Source organism: Amblyomma mixtum, chromosome 3 (genome assembly GCF_055824585.1).
Source record: "Amblyomma mixtum isolate Tamu chromosome 3, ASM5582458v1, whole genome shotgun sequence".
Classification (NCBI taxonomy): domain Eukaryota; kingdom Metazoa; phylum Arthropoda; class Arachnida; order Ixodida; family Ixodidae; genus Amblyomma; species Amblyomma mixtum.
The window spans coordinates 252,686,819-252,703,414 of record NC_143014.1 but is presented as its reverse complement, the minus strand read 5'-3'; the positions used below and the strand labels follow the sequence as shown (position 1 = coordinate 252,703,414).

Below are 16,596 nucleotides of genomic sequence, written 5' to 3'. Positions count from 1 at the left end.
CCCTCTGAACAATGCCAGGATCCACAGATCTCATCCCTACTTGACATCCTTCTTGAGCCCTCTATGACTTCTTTCCCTCAGGCCCTCCGTCGCCAAGCTGCCCATTTTACGATCCGGGACGCTCTCCTCTACCGCTGCAACTACCGTCTCGACGTCCGAAAGTGGCTTTTGGTAATTCCAAGACAGCTTTATCCTGAAATTTGTGCACATCACCATGCCGATCCTCAGAGCACTCACGCAGGCTTGCTGAAAACCTACAAGCAACTCCACCAGTGCTACTATTGGTGCGGAATGTATAACTTTGTTCATTATTATCTTCGCTCATGTACTGTCTGTCAGCAGCGGAAGTCGACTCCTTGCCCCTCGACCAGCCCGTGCTCTGGCTGGTCGAGGGGCATGCTTCTGTGCACGCCCGTGCTCTGCTCGCCCTTTCGACCATGTGGACATCAACTTCTACGGGCCGCTTCCATTCATGACCGCCAGAAATCGATGGATTATTGTCGACGTGGACCACCTCACTCGGTATGCTGAGACCGCTGCCCTCCCTACGGCTACTGCTCGCGACGTCACCTTCTTCATATTTCATCACTTTGTCCTTCGTCACAGTGCTCCATGAAAACTTTTTAGTGATCACGGGCGTGCTTTCTTATCTGAAGTTGTTCACGAGCTCTTGGATGCCAGTCACACAATTCACTGCACCGCAACTGCTTATCACCCTCAAACAAACGGCCTCACCAAATGATCCAACCGCACTCTTGGGGACATGCTTGCCATGTATGTTCACTCTCAGAGCTCTAATTGGGATCAGGTCCTTATATTCATCACTTAAGCATACAACACTGTAGCTCAAGCAATGACCGGCTTTCCCCCTTCTTTCTTTTATATGGGTGTGAGCCTTCCTGTCTTCTAGACACCATCCTCCCCTACAACCCTGACAGCTCGGAATACACCTCCCTCTCTGACGTCACCTGTCATGCCGAGTAGTGCTGCCAGCTGGCTTGCTCCATCACCTCCGAATATCAAAGCCTCTGCAGACATGCGTCCTATCCAGCCAAGCCTCCTGTTCACTTCTCCACTGGCTCATTAGTCTGGCTCTCTATTCCGCCAGCTTATCGGCCCTTACCGTATCTTGGAGCGTAAATCCCCTGTAAACTACATAACTGAACCGGTGACACCTTCTTCGGACCATCGCCACGACGTATTCATGTGCACCACCTCAAATCTTAATACAACCCCTTCGTCGTCTCCTCGCCTTGAGTCACCAGGATGGCAGACATGAAAAAGTACTTCGGGCACTACTTTTCACCTGTGCAACTTGAAATTTATTCAGCAACATCGGTTCAACTAGACACTTCAAAGAGATGGCGAGTCTGCTAACAAGCGTATGGCAGAACTGTGGCACCCCTCACAGCTCTGAAACTTTGGGTCCCAGGCACTGCAGGACAAATTTTTGTGTGGTCTCTGCTATGCGCAAGTTAAGCAGCAACTGCTAACAGTGGAAAAGGTTACACCAAAGCATGCGCTAGATAAAGCTGTAGCATACCAACTTCAACCATCAAGGACGTTGCTGCATTAAAAAGAAGGAAGCGCCTGCTTGTGTAGGGCATGTTGAGAAGGAAGGTTGCAGATGCTACAGATAAAACCTCAAGGGGCATCCTGCGGTGAAATGCAAGTTTTTAGAGGCTGTTTGTCACAAGTGAAACAAGGTTGGCCAGATCAGTACAGCGTGTAAAAGCAAATCAAGCGACACCAGTAAGGCATCACAAAGGGCAAGCTGTACTTACAAGAAGAACAAGCAGCCTTCAAAAAGTCATGCGCATGCCATCGAACAAGATAGTGAAGCATTTTAACTCCTTGCGCATGACGACTAAAGCAAAAGCTGTCCGATCTGGCTGAAACCACACATTGAAGGGCACACATTAGATATGGAGACGGACACTGAATCCAAGTATTCTCTGGTGCTAAAGACCAAGCATGAAATATACCTCTCACATCTGCAAATGGAGGGAACTTAGTGCATCTGAAGACACTGACAGCTCAAACCTTCAGCCCCAATGGAGTTGCAACAACGTGTGTTCAGCTCTGTGTAATAGGTACTCAAGAACCTCCTCTTTTCAGAAGAGACCAGATCAAATGCTTCAACCTTCTCGAACTGAGCAGTGTATTGAATGTTGGCAATCAACTGGGGCAACGAGCAGACCAGCTGAACAAGATTCTCGGATGACTTTGATGAGAGCACTGGAAAGCTCAAGCACATCAAAGTAAAACTTTATCTTCAAAGTGGTATGCAACCCAAGTTCTGCTGACCACGACAAGTGCCATGTGGTTTGAAGGAGAAAGCGAACAGTAAACTTGAATGTTTGGAAGCAGTCGGCATCCTAACAAAAGTGAACCACTGTGATTATGCCGTGCCCATAGTGCTAGTAGTGAAAGCAAATGGAACTATCCGTATATGCAGAGACTTCAAAACCACGATCAAGCCTCACTTTGTGGTGGATCAGTATCCCTTACACTGCACTGAGGACATCTTTGCAAAGTGAGCTGGAGCACAAGAGGTTTCATAGATCCGAGACAAGCCTACCTACAAATGAAGTCGATATTAAGTCTAAGCTGCGCTCTTGACCATCAACACAGAGTAGGGCCTGTATCAGTACAACAGAATGATTTTTGGCATCTCTCTTGTGCCAGCTGTGTGGCAGAGGACAATTGACCAAGTCCTACAAGGAATCCCAAAGTGTCATGCTACTCAAGATGACGCTCCTGTCACTGTAGAGTCAGAAGATTCACATCTCAAGAACTTGGTACAAGTGCTTAGAAGACTGCAAGAGTGTGGGCTCACAGCTAACCTCCACAAATGTTCGTTCTTTGTAGACACCGTAACTTACTGTGCCTACAAGCCTGCTGGAACTTGGTTACACAAGATGGAGGACAAGATATAGGCAGTGATGGACGCCCTTACACCGTTGTCCACTTCTGAGCTCAGGTCGTTTCTCAGTCTCGTGCACTATTATGAGAAATTCATTCCAGACAGTGCAAATCTTCTCAGACCTCTGTATGCACTTCTGGCGAAAAAAAGAATGCGAGGTGGCAGATGCACTGCACATCATGTTTGTATGTCACAGCATTACAGAACGTACTGCTACAGACAATAGTCCTCAATTTACGTCACAAGAGCTTCGAACCTTCTTCATACAGATTGGTGTGTGATGAACTTTCAGTGCACCGTATCACCCAGCGACAAAAAAGCTTGCAGAAAGGTCTGTGCTGTCCTTCAGGCACAGTATGAAGGCCATGAAAGGAGAGGGATCTGTCATCAAGAAGTTGGCAAACTTTTCTGGCATACTGCATGGCACTCCACTGTGCTACTGGTGGGACACCACCAAACCTTTTCTTTTTTTGGGCGTGAACTACGCAATCGACTGGCTCTTTTGCGCCTGCAGCCCAGTGGACGTATGTACGAGAAGAAAGGATTATCTCAACCAAGTAAGCCGTACCGCTCTTTTTCTGAAGGGTAAGAAGTTTCTCTGCACACCTATAGGGGCACAAGTTAGTGGGTGTCCGTAATCTCCATAAACAGAACAGGACCTCTTTCATATGAAGTGGAAGTTGGAGGAACTACCTGGAGACGTCACCTCGATCAACTGTGCAAAGGCTACACTGATGACAAACGATTCTGGACTCGGAAGCTGAATTCTGACCTAATATGCAGACCTGCCCAGACACTCAGATATCATCTGCTCGTGTTCTAGATGAGGGCAGCCCTGCATGCACCATTTCAACGTGCTCAACGCGATCAGTGTGCCATGCACTGAAAGACAAACTTGATGTTCCTCATGTAGCAGTCCCTGTGAGCCTCCTTAATCCTGCCATAGCCTGCCTCGTGAGAGTGCATTGAATGCCACAGAAACTGGACTAGTGAAAAATTTGCAAAGAAGGAAGTGTTGCGTGCTTAAAGCAGCAGTGCACCAAGTGTGTGCTGGCAACAGTGGGCACACGTGTGGGTGTTCGTACCTCTGAGCATCTTGTGCCGGGAGCCATGGTTTCTAAGTCTTGTACCGAGTTCCTTGTTGAGTAATAAACTAGTCCCAGACACAACAATGCCCACTGTCCAAAAACATGCAGATTCAAGGCAAAAAAGCACGAACACTCGAGTACTATGGCATCAATGGCGAAAGGATTCTGTTAGTCGATGCAAGGTCAAGAACAATGGGAGCAGTGCTCATGCAAAATTGAAGGAACTTGCATATGCATCACCTATACCAACTGCTTCGCAGGTCAACTCCCCACAAATCGAACACGCCCTCTCAATTAATTAGGGTTGCAAGAAGTTTCATTCCTACATTTATATGGCTGCCCGCTGATCGTTGAGACTGATCATCATTCACTAGAAACCATCAGCAAGAAACCCTTATGACTACCACCATCAAGAGGAATCCCTTCGATATAAAAAATTATGTTCCAATGATTGTGTACCAAGAGAAGGAAAGACCTGTGCAATGCTAACCTGCTAAGCCGTGAGTGCACATGAAGTGGAAGTGCAGAAGATATGATTGTCATGGGCTTGGAAGTTCTCGCAATACTACACATGGGTGAAGATGACTTCAACGAACTCGTCAGAGATGAAACGGGACAAAGCACTGCAAAGCACAGTATGAGCAGTGCAAGATGGCTGGCGAAGACCAACATGACTGACGGAAGGACAGAAAATCTTCGCCACCAGACACGACAAAGTGTCAACTTAAGAAGGCCTGCTGTTTCAAGGTGACCATATAGTCATACTTGAGACATGGAAAGGCAGAGTGCAGAAGACCATGCACAATGGTCGTCTAGGCATAAACAGCAGTCTTAGATGAGCAAGACAGATGGCGCACTGGCTAGTCATGTAAAAAGACATTACAGATCTCACTGAAAGGTGCAAGGTGTGCGAAACATCAAAAAGACAGCCACCTAAAGAATCACTTCTGCCAAAAGACGTTCCAAAGCTTGCCTTGGGAACGTGTGGCCGTAGACCTAGTTGACTGCAAAGGCAATTCCGACAATGTAATTATGGATAGCTATTCGGGGTGCATAGACTTTGGCGAACCCAAGAACGCAACTGCAGCACAAGCGATTCCAACAATGAAGCCTTGGTTTGCGACCTGTGGCATACCAAGAGTTGTAGAGTCGGACGGTGGAGCCTGCTTCACAGCATATGAATTCTGAAAGTTCCAGGAAGACTGGTTGTTCCAGCAACAAATGTCCAGTCTATTATGCCCTAGGTCTAATGGCCTCACAGAGGGAGCCATACAGGCAGTGAAGAACGTCCTCAAATACTGTGTATTGCACAGCAGCGACGTGCAAAAAGCAATGCTGCATCTCAGGAAAGTACCTCGTGATAAAGACCTTGGCTCATCTGTTCAGCATCTGTACGGGAGAAGAACGACAACAGCAGTTCCAACCAAGGATGAAGTTCTGAGACCAAAAATAATCATGAGTGTCCCAAAGAAGGCCTTGAATGCATGCCTGAAACAAAAAGAGTACTCTGATAAAACTGCCAGGCCTGTGCCTACTGTGGGCATAGGTGACCATGAGTATGTGTGTGTGTGTGGGAAAGACCACAAAAGTGGATCTCAGCCAGGGTGTTGGACAGGCACCCACCTGAGAGGGTGGCTCCAGACAAATCAATGCTTATTAAGGAGAAATGAAACTATGATCCCGCTGGCTACAGCATAACTAAGCACCCACACACCGCAGGCAGGAACAATTGCACTTTCAGCTGAAGACCCTTACGAGACTCCACACTAGACCAGCATGCCTCCAAAACAGGATATGCTGACATTGGTGCTTGCTGAAACCATCGTGGCTCGTGTGGGCCGTACAGTCAAACCTGAGGCTAAGCTCGACATCTAACAAAATACGGGGGATGTGACGGCACTAGACTGTTACGCTGCCCAGCACAAACTTGGCTCACATCACCTCTCTTTAAAGCCTTGTGTTGGCATATTTAGGCAGCGAATGCATTTAGTCTGTATTAAAAAGTAAAAGTTCAAGCTGTCAGTTAGTTACTCGTGACCATTCAAAACTTAGTAGCAAAGAACCTGTAGAAACCCTCATGCACAAAGGATGAGGGCACTGGGGGATTGGGGAGAGATGAAAAAAGAAGAAAACACCGAGTGTGTGCTAATGAAATAAAAAGGATGACTTGTCAATTGCAGTAAATCTTTTTTTCTACTCACAAAGCTGGCAACAGAGTTGCTGCTGCCAACTGCTCATTCTTGAAATTAAAGTTTTCATTTAATGTCACTTAAGCAAGCACACGTTTTACTTCGTGCACATAGTGGCCTTATTTAGGAAGCTGGAAAAACTTAAAAGGGGCATGCACACATCTGCTGGCCCTGCACACATGCTTTTATCCTGAAGCCACGCTAAAGCCCTGCCAACAGTATCAAAAAGTTGATGACAAACATAAGCAGATGGCAACACTAAGCAATAAATGTGATTTAATATACAACTGACCATAATTGTGCACGTACGACCATTACTGTACCACCATTAATAGAACATTACCTGCATTTAGAAGGCAGGGTAATGAAAGTCCACGTAGTTCTCTGAAGGAAACTCGCGCCGGATGCGGGTGACGATGCACACAGGTAGAATAACCTGGTTTCCCCTCCCGAGAGTTTGCCAGACCCACCGGGTAAACATTCGGTAGGCGGTGTACCGATATGTTCCGAAAAAGACACGGATTATGGGGAAGCATTACTGCATTTCAGACGAATGACACTTCTGGCTTACCTGTGCACCTCTTCGTCCCCTTCAACGTCGACCCCGTCCTCCCGCATCTCCCAGTATACCACCCGGAGCGCCTGCGACGGACAGCAAATGCTTTCGAAATCCGGGTGGTGGGTGATGGAGCCTTTGGCATTCACTGCGACGATGGCTGGCACGTCGCGACAACAGACTCGCTCGACCAGCGAGTCCATTTCTTGGCAGGAGTCGCAACTGCCCCTGCGTCATCCTTGGATTTAGAAAATCTGCGAAACATGCAGTAGAAGTGACAGCTGCAAATAATGCTAACGTAAATGCACATTCGATTGGTTCTGCAGTCATTTTCGACGTCCCTCGGGAAGGCAAACACTTATGCTAGCCATCATGTATGGACATACACTGAAAAGGCAATAGCACTACAGCAAGACGTACACACTGACACAGGGCATGCGCTATCCTGCTACACCGTTGTACATACACTGTTGTAGCAGTTGTACATACACGACTTGTAGCAGCTATTATCGATTCGTTATCCTTTCTCGCTATCGCTCCTACCTACCCTACCTATCTACCTACCTATCACATCTCTATGCCTTATTTCTGCCGGACACAGCTCAGGCGCATAAAAAGCAATTGCCCCTCCAAACACTACCTTTTTGTTTTGTTTTCCTTTCTTTTATTTATGCAAATGCACTGCTACTGCTTACCACTGAGCATCTTTGCCCTCGTTGTCGTCGGGAGAGCCTGGCGAGCCCGCTGACGAGTTGGTGCTGTCGTCGTCGGGATTCAGCACCAGATTTCTGAACGGCGTGTCCTTATAAGGCTGAAACCCCATTTCAGCACTCATCCGCAAAAGTCGTTCCTTCAGCTCAGTGTCCATAGTTCAAGAGAAGCTGCAGCAACAGTTGCAAGACACAGGTGAACACAGCACACAGCAAGAAAGCGAGTGAGCGAAAGAGCGCGTCAACTGGAAGTAAACAAACCGATCTCGTTGATGACGTATTTGTGGGTGGAGAATGGTCCCGGCCAGTAATCTTTATTTTTTATGGTTCACTCCGGTGTACGAGCTGTGAGCGAAAAGGCTGGTGGTCATTTTTAATAGCCATTATCTCTGGTTCCACACAAGGTACATCAAAAATTTTTGCGGTAGGATGATAGATCGTTTAATGTCTATCAGTATTACGACTTCTCTTTGCCTACATGGCCACCTTTTCAGGGACCCTTTCAGAAATCATCAGGCAAGATTTATTTTTTCATGCCAATCATAAATATAACAAAGGAGTTTATGTAAAACAACTCCTTGAACACTTATATTGTTGTTATGCAGGCTCTTTGCGAAGAACTTCAAAGAAAGTTCGCCATAGAGAATTTGCCAAAATGCATGCCACTGGTTTCCACTGACACCGAGGAACGCAACAAGGGTGAAACTAACATCCTGCCCATTACAGAACTTGTGTCATACAGCACAGAAACCGCTGCCTCAGATACAAGAATACAAACTTTCATTTGCATTTTTGAAGTGGCAACCCGAAAACCTACAACTAAACCACAATGATAGGCAGGAAGACAACCCCACAATCACTGCACTCCCCCATGTCAAGAGAACACATGACATACACCCAAGCAAGCCCTCTGCCCCCCCCCCCCCCCCGCCCGCCCTTCCCCTAACAGCTCACAACAAAAAACCCAAGGAAAACTCTGAGGGAACTACTGTACATAAACTAAACCACATATCTAGGATATTTAGATTTCATAACCGTGACCACACCAACAAAGAATATTTTTCAAGACCCAACTCCCCCCAATGGAAACAGCGATAATAGCCATACTCAGTGAATATTTACATCTCTGCCCGAATGTAAACATCAACACAATCATTGTCCTCGATTCCGAGCTCTTTTCGTGTGCTTTTTAGTTCCACACACACGCCGTCAAACTTGGATTTGAGCTCGGAGATATGAAGGCCCAGTCTCTTACCAAGCAGCATGGCTCCTATCCTTAGTGGTTCCACGAAACTGACTTCAATGTGTTTGTTCTTCTGTTTGTTGGAGCACTGAAACTTGATGCATATTGTGGTCTTCCTTTTGCCTGTCTCCCTTTACTTTGTTATGACGTATTCTAAAATGTCCGCTGCTGCCAAATTAAGGCTCTCTAGGGTGTCTGCTGGTCTAACTGGCCGGCCGTTGAAAATCAGTGTCACCTGGAACGCATCCACACCGCACTCCTCAGGTACCTTCTCCACGATGCCACTCAAATGAGTTTCCGGTGTTGTGGAGTAGTTCAGCAAAGTGGTCTCGCAGTTGACAATGATCACCAATTTATCCCTTTTCACTGGTGAGACCACTTCGCCAAAAAACGAGAGACTGTAGGATGACTCATACAACAGGTACATGCAGCTTATCTTCTCTACCTTCTGCAACTTCTGCAATACCTGCAGAGTCTCCTTCGACTGTTGCATCTCATCACAAGGCTGGACTATGTGTCGGCTGCAGGAGACTTTGCTAACCTTCGTGACCTTTTGGTGGGACCTCTTCCACATGTGCTTCGAGTGCTACCTTTTGACAACACAACACGGTTCTCGTCTGAATCGCATTCAATGTCAATAACATTGCGCTTGCGAGTTTTTTCGTTTTTCTTGGGTGACGAATAACAGACCCACTAAACTACTGGGCACTGCAGTCAGATTGGTGCATCCACTTTGTCATCCGGGAAAGCAGCTCCTCCTAAAAAATGTTGGCACTGAACAAACTTGAACCGGTTCCTCTCATCAAATTCTTGATGTCACGTAGGCGTGCCCGCTGGGCCTCTCATCCATCCATAACAGTTCGGTGCCTGATTTTTAAAATTTCTTCCAAAACACTTCTAAATCTCTGCGCTCTGCTTTGTTAACTTTAGCCATCTTGAGAATTCTGGACCGCAGCAAAACTAAAAGCAGCGCATACAATACACAATCATCAGTGAAAAAGATTGATTGTCTTCACTTTACAACTATGAATATGTAGACTGAGATATACTGAGTTGCATACATTTTAAAAACGATTATTTCGCTAGCGCAAAGCAAAATTACCGGCACTTCCTCTGTAGCTGCTCAGACATTCTTTCTATAACTGAAATTTTATCTAAAAAGAACTTCAGTTTGACACATTTCTTACAGTGAGGAGCGGAATCGCAGACAGCGCTCACTGGAGTGGTACCGCGGCGAGGTTGAAACTAGGTGCACTGCTCCAGTCTCGGCTCCAGAAGTGCATCGTCAGGTGGTGCCTGCATGTAACGCAAGACGATTCAAACCTTGCACCGCCGGTCACTTAATTGAGTCCCCGAGCTGAGGAGAGTAGTAGATGTGGAATTAATTTTACATATTTACAGGTGTGTAGAATAGCACGTGAGAAACACAAGAAGAAATCAGTACGCTCTGCCAGCACTCATGCCCTTCGGTTGATTAGGCAGCGCTCGGTATCTCCAGGTCCCTGGCTAGGGAGCCTCGCTACATTCAGGTGGCTGTTTGCGAAGTCTTGGGGAGCCGCTCACACGGAAGGCGTGGGTGGCTGCTTGGCTGGTTGGTGACTAAAGGTCGACTGGAAGGAAATGTCACCGATAATAGGAAAGTCATTGTCTTGAGGTCGATGTGACCTGCAGGAAAAACAGCTCTCACCACTTGCTGGTGCCGTACTCAGAAAAGAGGGGAGACTGTTTCTGAGTGGCGGCGTCTAGGTGGCGTACTCATGTGCTGTTGCATCCGCCATATGCCCTGCTGGCTGCTCGTGGGTGAACCCTCTTTCCCACAACCAAAGGGGACACGCGGGGTTGTCCCTGTCGCTGATGCCACGGTTGTCGGGGGAGGGGAAGAGATTCTGCACCACACTTATGCCTCTTTGTGCAACTCGAACCGACACAGTAATAAGACTGCATTCAGGACATTCTTGCAGAAAAAAATGTTTTAAGAGAGCTTCGCACAATACTCACAGGGTACCACGTCTGCGAAAAGTCCATAAATATATTAGGGTTTAAAGATTTAGCAAATACTTTATATAAAGTAGTACAATGTGTCTTCGCAGAAGCAGGACACTGACATTAGCTGCATTGAACACGGGAAGATTTACACATACATAAACATCACGGCCAACTGCTGTAATTGAAATCTGAGTGTGCACTGAGTTATCAGACGGCTCCAGTAATTGAAGCAAAACGCAGCTGGAACCTACATGGCTTACGAATACAAGTGGGCATTCCTCAGAATATACAGGAACCAAGTTACGAGTCCACACAATGTAGCGTTTTTCATACCATCTGTGAATGACAGCATATCTTTCGTTTAAAAAGAAATCCTCGGTCTCTATTGTTTAGAATGACTTCTGTGGTATATTTTGGTGTGGATTCCAAATTTCGCGATCTATAGATGCTAAAAATAGAAAAGAAAACGAAAACATCGGCATTGCAAAGCATTGGAGACCTTCCACCGGTTAAGCCATTTCTGCAATGAAAGTGGTTTGAAACAGCCTTCTACAATACTCACTGGGTGTCACCTCTGTCAAAAGCTGACAAGGATATGGAAGAAATTGTAAACATTTAATACAAAGGTGATGAAACATACTACACTGTCTTGCTGTACAAGCAGCACAATGAAATGGGCTGCACTGAGCAACCGAAGTGTACAGATAGAAAACATCAAACAGAGAGAAAACATCAAAGCTGTTAAGTTTAGCCCTTTGTGTCGCCTTCATCATCTCAACTAGGTTGAGTCTGCTGGCTCCATCTCAAAATGCTGCTGTAGTGATGTGACAAGGAGCGAGGAGCAATGGGCTTTGAGGATAGCAGTAAACAAATGTTTATTTTATATATTTACAAGAGTGCAAACAGCGTGAGAAGGACAAGCAGGTGTCAATACTTGCTACCCACAGACATGCCATCCAGCTGATTTAATAATGCTTGTTATCACCAGGTCCCTACCTGGGGAATCTTAACATCTTGATTAGTGCCCAATCAGGTGATCACTCCTAAATTTTGTGGAACCGCCCACTGCGAGAGCCTTCACCGGAGCCTTCTTGCAGCTGTTCTAGTGTCGATGGCCAGCTTCCCAATAGCAATTATTCTGGCTGTTTTCCGTCTCCCACCGAGTCCTAAAAATCGGTCGGTGACTGGACTTCTAGTTTGATACAAAAACAAACTGCTTTCTGAATATATAACAAGAGCATCAATTGTTATTGCAGAATTGCCTGTGTTTGGCACATCCACCCAGCTACACCAGAAAAGGAGGCTCATTCGCTCTGGCAGATATTTTTCTGATACACATACTCGCTGACATTTCAACTCACATCTAAAAACATACACACTCCTCTTACTCACATCCACACCCACTCACAAATGCTTACAGATCATATTCACATTTGTGAATGATGTGAAACGAAGTGCACTAATGAGTGTAGTGTCCCAACCTATGGCTGCCTGAGGGTAGAGACCTTGCGATTTGATATGTGGTAAAAACCCTAACAGCGCAAAGCACGCAGTGCCAAAGTATGCTGGCAAAGTGAACACTCAACTGTGGGAGGGAGAGAATAGGCCCAGTCACTTACCAACTTGCTCCAGCTGTGCCCCCGCTTCAGGCTTCTCCTCAAAGCCCACTGCTAGGGTCTCTTCAGCACTCTTGCTTGGCTTGAATTCAGAAGTCAAGTGTGAAAGCGGCTTTTTCTTGCAGAATGAAGTGTAGAAGTAAATGCTAGAATCATCATCACCAGCCTGACTACGCCCACTGCAGGGCAAAGGCCTCTCCCATGTCTCTCCAATTAGCCCTGTCCTTCGCCAGCTGTACCCACCATATTCCCACAAATTTCCTAATCTCATCCGCCCATCTAACTTTCTGCCACCCCCTGCGACACTCGCCTTCTCTTGGAATCCACTCCGTTACTCTTAAGGACCAGCGGTGTTATCTTGCCTTTGCATTACATGCCCTGCCCAAGCCCACTTCTTCCTCTTCATTTCAACTAGGATGTCATTAACCAGCGTTTGTTCCCTCACCCACTCCGCCCGCTTCCGATCTCTTAACGTTACACCTATCATTTTTCTTTCCATAGCTGGCTGCGTTGTCGTTAAGCTGAACCCTCTTTGTTAGCCTCCACGTTTCTGCCCCATAGGTGAGTACCGGTAAGATACAGCTGTTGTATACCTTTCTCTAGAGGGATATTGGTAAACTGCCATTCATGATCTGAGAGAACCTGCCATATGCGCTCCATCCCATTCTTATTGTTCTAGTTATTTCCCTCTCATGATCCGGATCAGCTGTCACTACCTGCCCTAAATAAACATTCTCTTACTACTTCCAGCATTGTACCATCAATTGCGAACGGCAGTTCTCTTGCTAGACTGTTGAATATTACTTTGGTTTTCTGCATGTTAATTTTTAGCCCCACCGTTCTGCTCTGCCTGTCTAATTCATTCATCATGTTTTGCAGTTCATGTTCTGAGTGACCTAGCAAGGCAATGTCATCAGCAAATCGCAGATTAACTCTTATCCCCAACTGTTCCCATTTCAGACCCCGGAATACCTCCTGTAAACAGGCAGTGAACAGCATAGGCGAGATCGTGTCTCCCTGCCGGACACCTTTCCTTATTGGAATTTCATTGCTGATTTTATGGAGGACTATGGTAGCTGTGCAATCGTTATAAATATCTTCCAATATTTTCACGTAACACTCTTCTAGACCCTGATTCCGCAATGCCTGCATGACTGCTGAGGTTTCTACTGAGTCGAATGCTTTCTCGTAATCAATGAACGCTATATATAGGGGCTGGTTATATTCTGTGCATTTCTCTATCACCTGATTTATAGCGTTAATATGGCCTATTGTCGAGTATCCTTTACGAAAGCCTGCCTGATCATTTTGTTGATTGAAGTCTAAGGGTGTCCTGACCCTATTAGCGATTACGTTAGTAAATACCTTGTAAGCAACAGACAATAAGCTGATTGGTCTGTAATTTTTCAAGTCCCTAAAATCTCTTTTCTTATGAATTAAGATAATGTTAGCGTTCTTCCAAGCTTCTGGTACTCTCGAGGTCACAAGGCATTGCATATACAGGGTGGCTAATTTTTCTAGCACAATCTCTCCTCTGTACTTCAACAAATGTGCTGTTACCTGATCCTCTCCAGCTGCTTTCCCCTTTTGCATCGCTCCTAAGGCTTTTTTTACTTCCTTTTTCGTTACTGGCAGGATGTCCCATTGCTGTGCTCTACTGCCTCTCTCAGTAACATTCTGATTGGTGGTGGTGGTGGTTTTTTCACCACCACCATTCTGATTGGAATCGCTACTGTATAGATTTGTGTAAAACTCTTCGGCTACTTTAACTATCTTATCCATATTGCTAATGACATTGCCCTCTTTATCTCTTATCGCATACATCTTTTTACTTATGCCTAGTTTTCCCTTCACTGCTTTTAGGCTACCTCCACTCTTTACAGCATGCTTGATTTTCTCCATGTTAAACTTCCTGATGGGCTTCCTTGCACTTATTTATTAACTTCAACAGCTCAACGAGTTCTATTCTGTCTATGGAGTTAGACGTCCTCATGCTTTGCCGTTTCTTAATCAGATCTTTAGTCTCCTGAGATAGCTTCCCGGTATCCTGTCGAACCATCCTACCGCCTACTTCTACGGCGCACTCCGTAATGATATCTGTGAGATGATCGTTTGTTTCAACATTACGATCTTCAACTTCAGTTAAAGTGGAAAATCTGTTCTACAGCAAAATCCTGAATTCCTCTACTTTCCCTCTTAATGCTAACTCATTAATAACTTCCGCTTCCCTAATTTCCTCCAGTTCCTTTTCAAATCTAAGCTAATACGAGACCTTACCATTCTGTGGTCGCTACAACGGACCTTACCGAGGACCTCCACATCCGCTACAATGCCAGGGTGAGTGCACAGTATGAAGTCTATTTCATTATTTTAGTCTCACCATTGAGGCTCTTTGTCGTGTCCGGTCGCTGTGTTGAATGCAGCGAAAGACGCACACGGTACTTTTAGACTTCGTTTATTTAGAGCCGATGAGGGTGCGACCAGCGTCGACCGAGGCAGGAGCCGAACTGGCCGCCCGAAGAAAGGAGGGAGCTGAGAAGCGTCCACGGGAGGGAGTGGCTTCCCAGAACAGGAGGAGGGTGCGGGGGCGCACCGTGGGGGGGCATCTGGTGACAGCGTGCGACGAGGGGCAACCGTCGTGGTCGTTAGGAGGAGGATTGAGTGGTCGTTAGGAGGCGGATGCGAACTGTCGTTAGGAGGGGAATGCGAGTGGTCGTTAGGAGGGGGCGCACACACACAAAAGCAATAAGGGGACACAACACTTCCTTCCCCCTTAGAAAGTTGCCTGGTATCGTGCAGGGGGTCGGCGCTCACGCGTGGAGGCGCGCTGGCTTTGTGCGCTCGGGGGAGAAACACTTGTAGGCTGGCTGTTGTTCGCTGTGTCTCCTAGGTCTGTCCTGGGCGAAGTCTCTTCTTCCGGGAAGAGGTGCCAGGCTATGTGGGAAGATGGTGCACGTGTTCTCTCCGCTGGGGGACAGCTCTCAGACGGCGTCGTAAATCTACGCAGCTGGTTGAGATGTCGGCGTGCTACTGTGCCATGTATGTTGACGAGCCAAGAGCGCAGGCCTATGCGTCTGACAATTGTAGCTTCCTCCCAGCGTGGCTTTTTCAGAAACTGTCGGGCGAGGACGCGCTGCCCCTCATTAAGCGTGCCGCAGCGCGGAATTGCTTTTTCTTCCCGGAACGTCTCTGCCTTTGGCTCGGGGAGGATGGCTGTGAGCTGGGTTCGCATTTCACGCTCGAACATCATTTTCGAGGGGGTCTCACCTGTTGTGCTCTGAACCGTCGTGTGCTGCTTGAAGAGAAAGCGCGCGAGGCGGCGCTGCAGCGAGCCTGTCTGATCTCTTTCAAGGGCGCGTTTTAGCTCGGCTACGTAGCGCTCGGCTTGTCCGTTTGTCGCTGGGTGGTAGGGGGCCGATGTAACTGATGAGATCCCGTTGTCGCGATAAAACTTGAGGATCTCCGCAGACACAAACGGTGTTCCGTTGTCCGACACTACCTTGCGCGGCAGGCCGAACGTTGCAAATAGTGATCGGAGGTTGTCAATGACTGCTGCCGAAGTCGTCTGTCCCATTTGCCTTATCTCAAGCCACTTTGTGTAGGCATCTACGACCACAAGGAAAGTGCAGCCCTCAATTGGTCCTGCAAAATCAATGTGCAGTGTGTGCCATGGTGTGTCTGGCTTTTCCCATTCTGGGACAGGAGCTTTCGGCGGGGCGCTCCGGCTGCTCTGGCAAGGCTTGCATTCTCGCACCACTGTTTCGATGTCGTTGTCAATGCCAGGCCACCACATGTAGCTTCTGGCACACTTTTTCATTGCAACGATGCCCCGATGTCCGGCGTGGATGAGAGACATAGCTTGTGCGCGTAGTTCTCTCGGCATCACAACTCGGGACCCAAATATGATGCAGCCGCGATGGGTGCTCAACTCTGTAGCTCGCCTGCGGTAAGCGTCGAAGTTGTCCCCTTTGAGTTTATGCACGTTGCCTTGTTGAACAGCTGTGTAAACTAGCCGGAGAGCTGCGCACTTCTGCGTAGATGCTGCAACTGTGCCTGCTGTAAGCGGAGGTTCTGGCAGTGCTTCGAACATCAGAACGTCTCCTGGTGGAAATGGTTCGTCAACAGTTGCGTCTAGTGGCAGACGGCTTAGCGCATCGGCGTTTTGATGTTTACTCCCATTGCGGTAGACCAGAGCGTAGTCGTACGCTGAGAGTTTGATGCACCAACGTGTCATTCGCGGAGACAAAGTTGGTGGCATAGGCCTTTGTGGTCCCAGAATGCC

The 16,596-nt window shown here is 47.2% G+C and overlaps 1 protein-coding gene and 1 pseudogene across 1 annotated transcript; both read right to left on the bottom strand.

Moving 5' to 3' along the window:
- Positions 1-6,680: 6,680 nt before the first annotated feature.
- Positions 6,681-10,009, bottom strand: LOC149354374 (uncharacterized). The gene is made up of 3 exons (XM_089583307.1): positions 9,900-10,009; positions 7,455-7,640; positions 6,681-6,987 (listed from the first exon to the last, which is right to left on the bottom strand). Exons 2-3 carry the CDS (start codon positions 7,625-7,627, stop codon positions 6,771-6,773), a joined length of 390 nt encoding a protein of 129 aa, XP_089439433.1. The 5' UTR covers positions 7,628-7,640; positions 9,900-10,009; the 3' UTR covers positions 6,681-6,770.
- Positions 8,477-13,067, bottom strand: LOC149354373 (uncharacterized; annotated as a pseudogene).
- Positions 13,068-16,596: the final 3,529 nt, after the last annotated feature.

Coding starts and splice junctions, on each gene's coding strand:
- LOC149354374 (XM_089583307.1), bottom strand. CDS start 7,627: ATGGACACTGAGCTGAAGGAACGACTTTTGCGGATGAGTGCTGAAATG. Junction 6,988..7,454: donor GAGGGCAAAGATGCTCAGTG/GTAAGCAGTAGC, acceptor AGGATGACGCAG/GGGCAGTTGCGACTCCTGCC.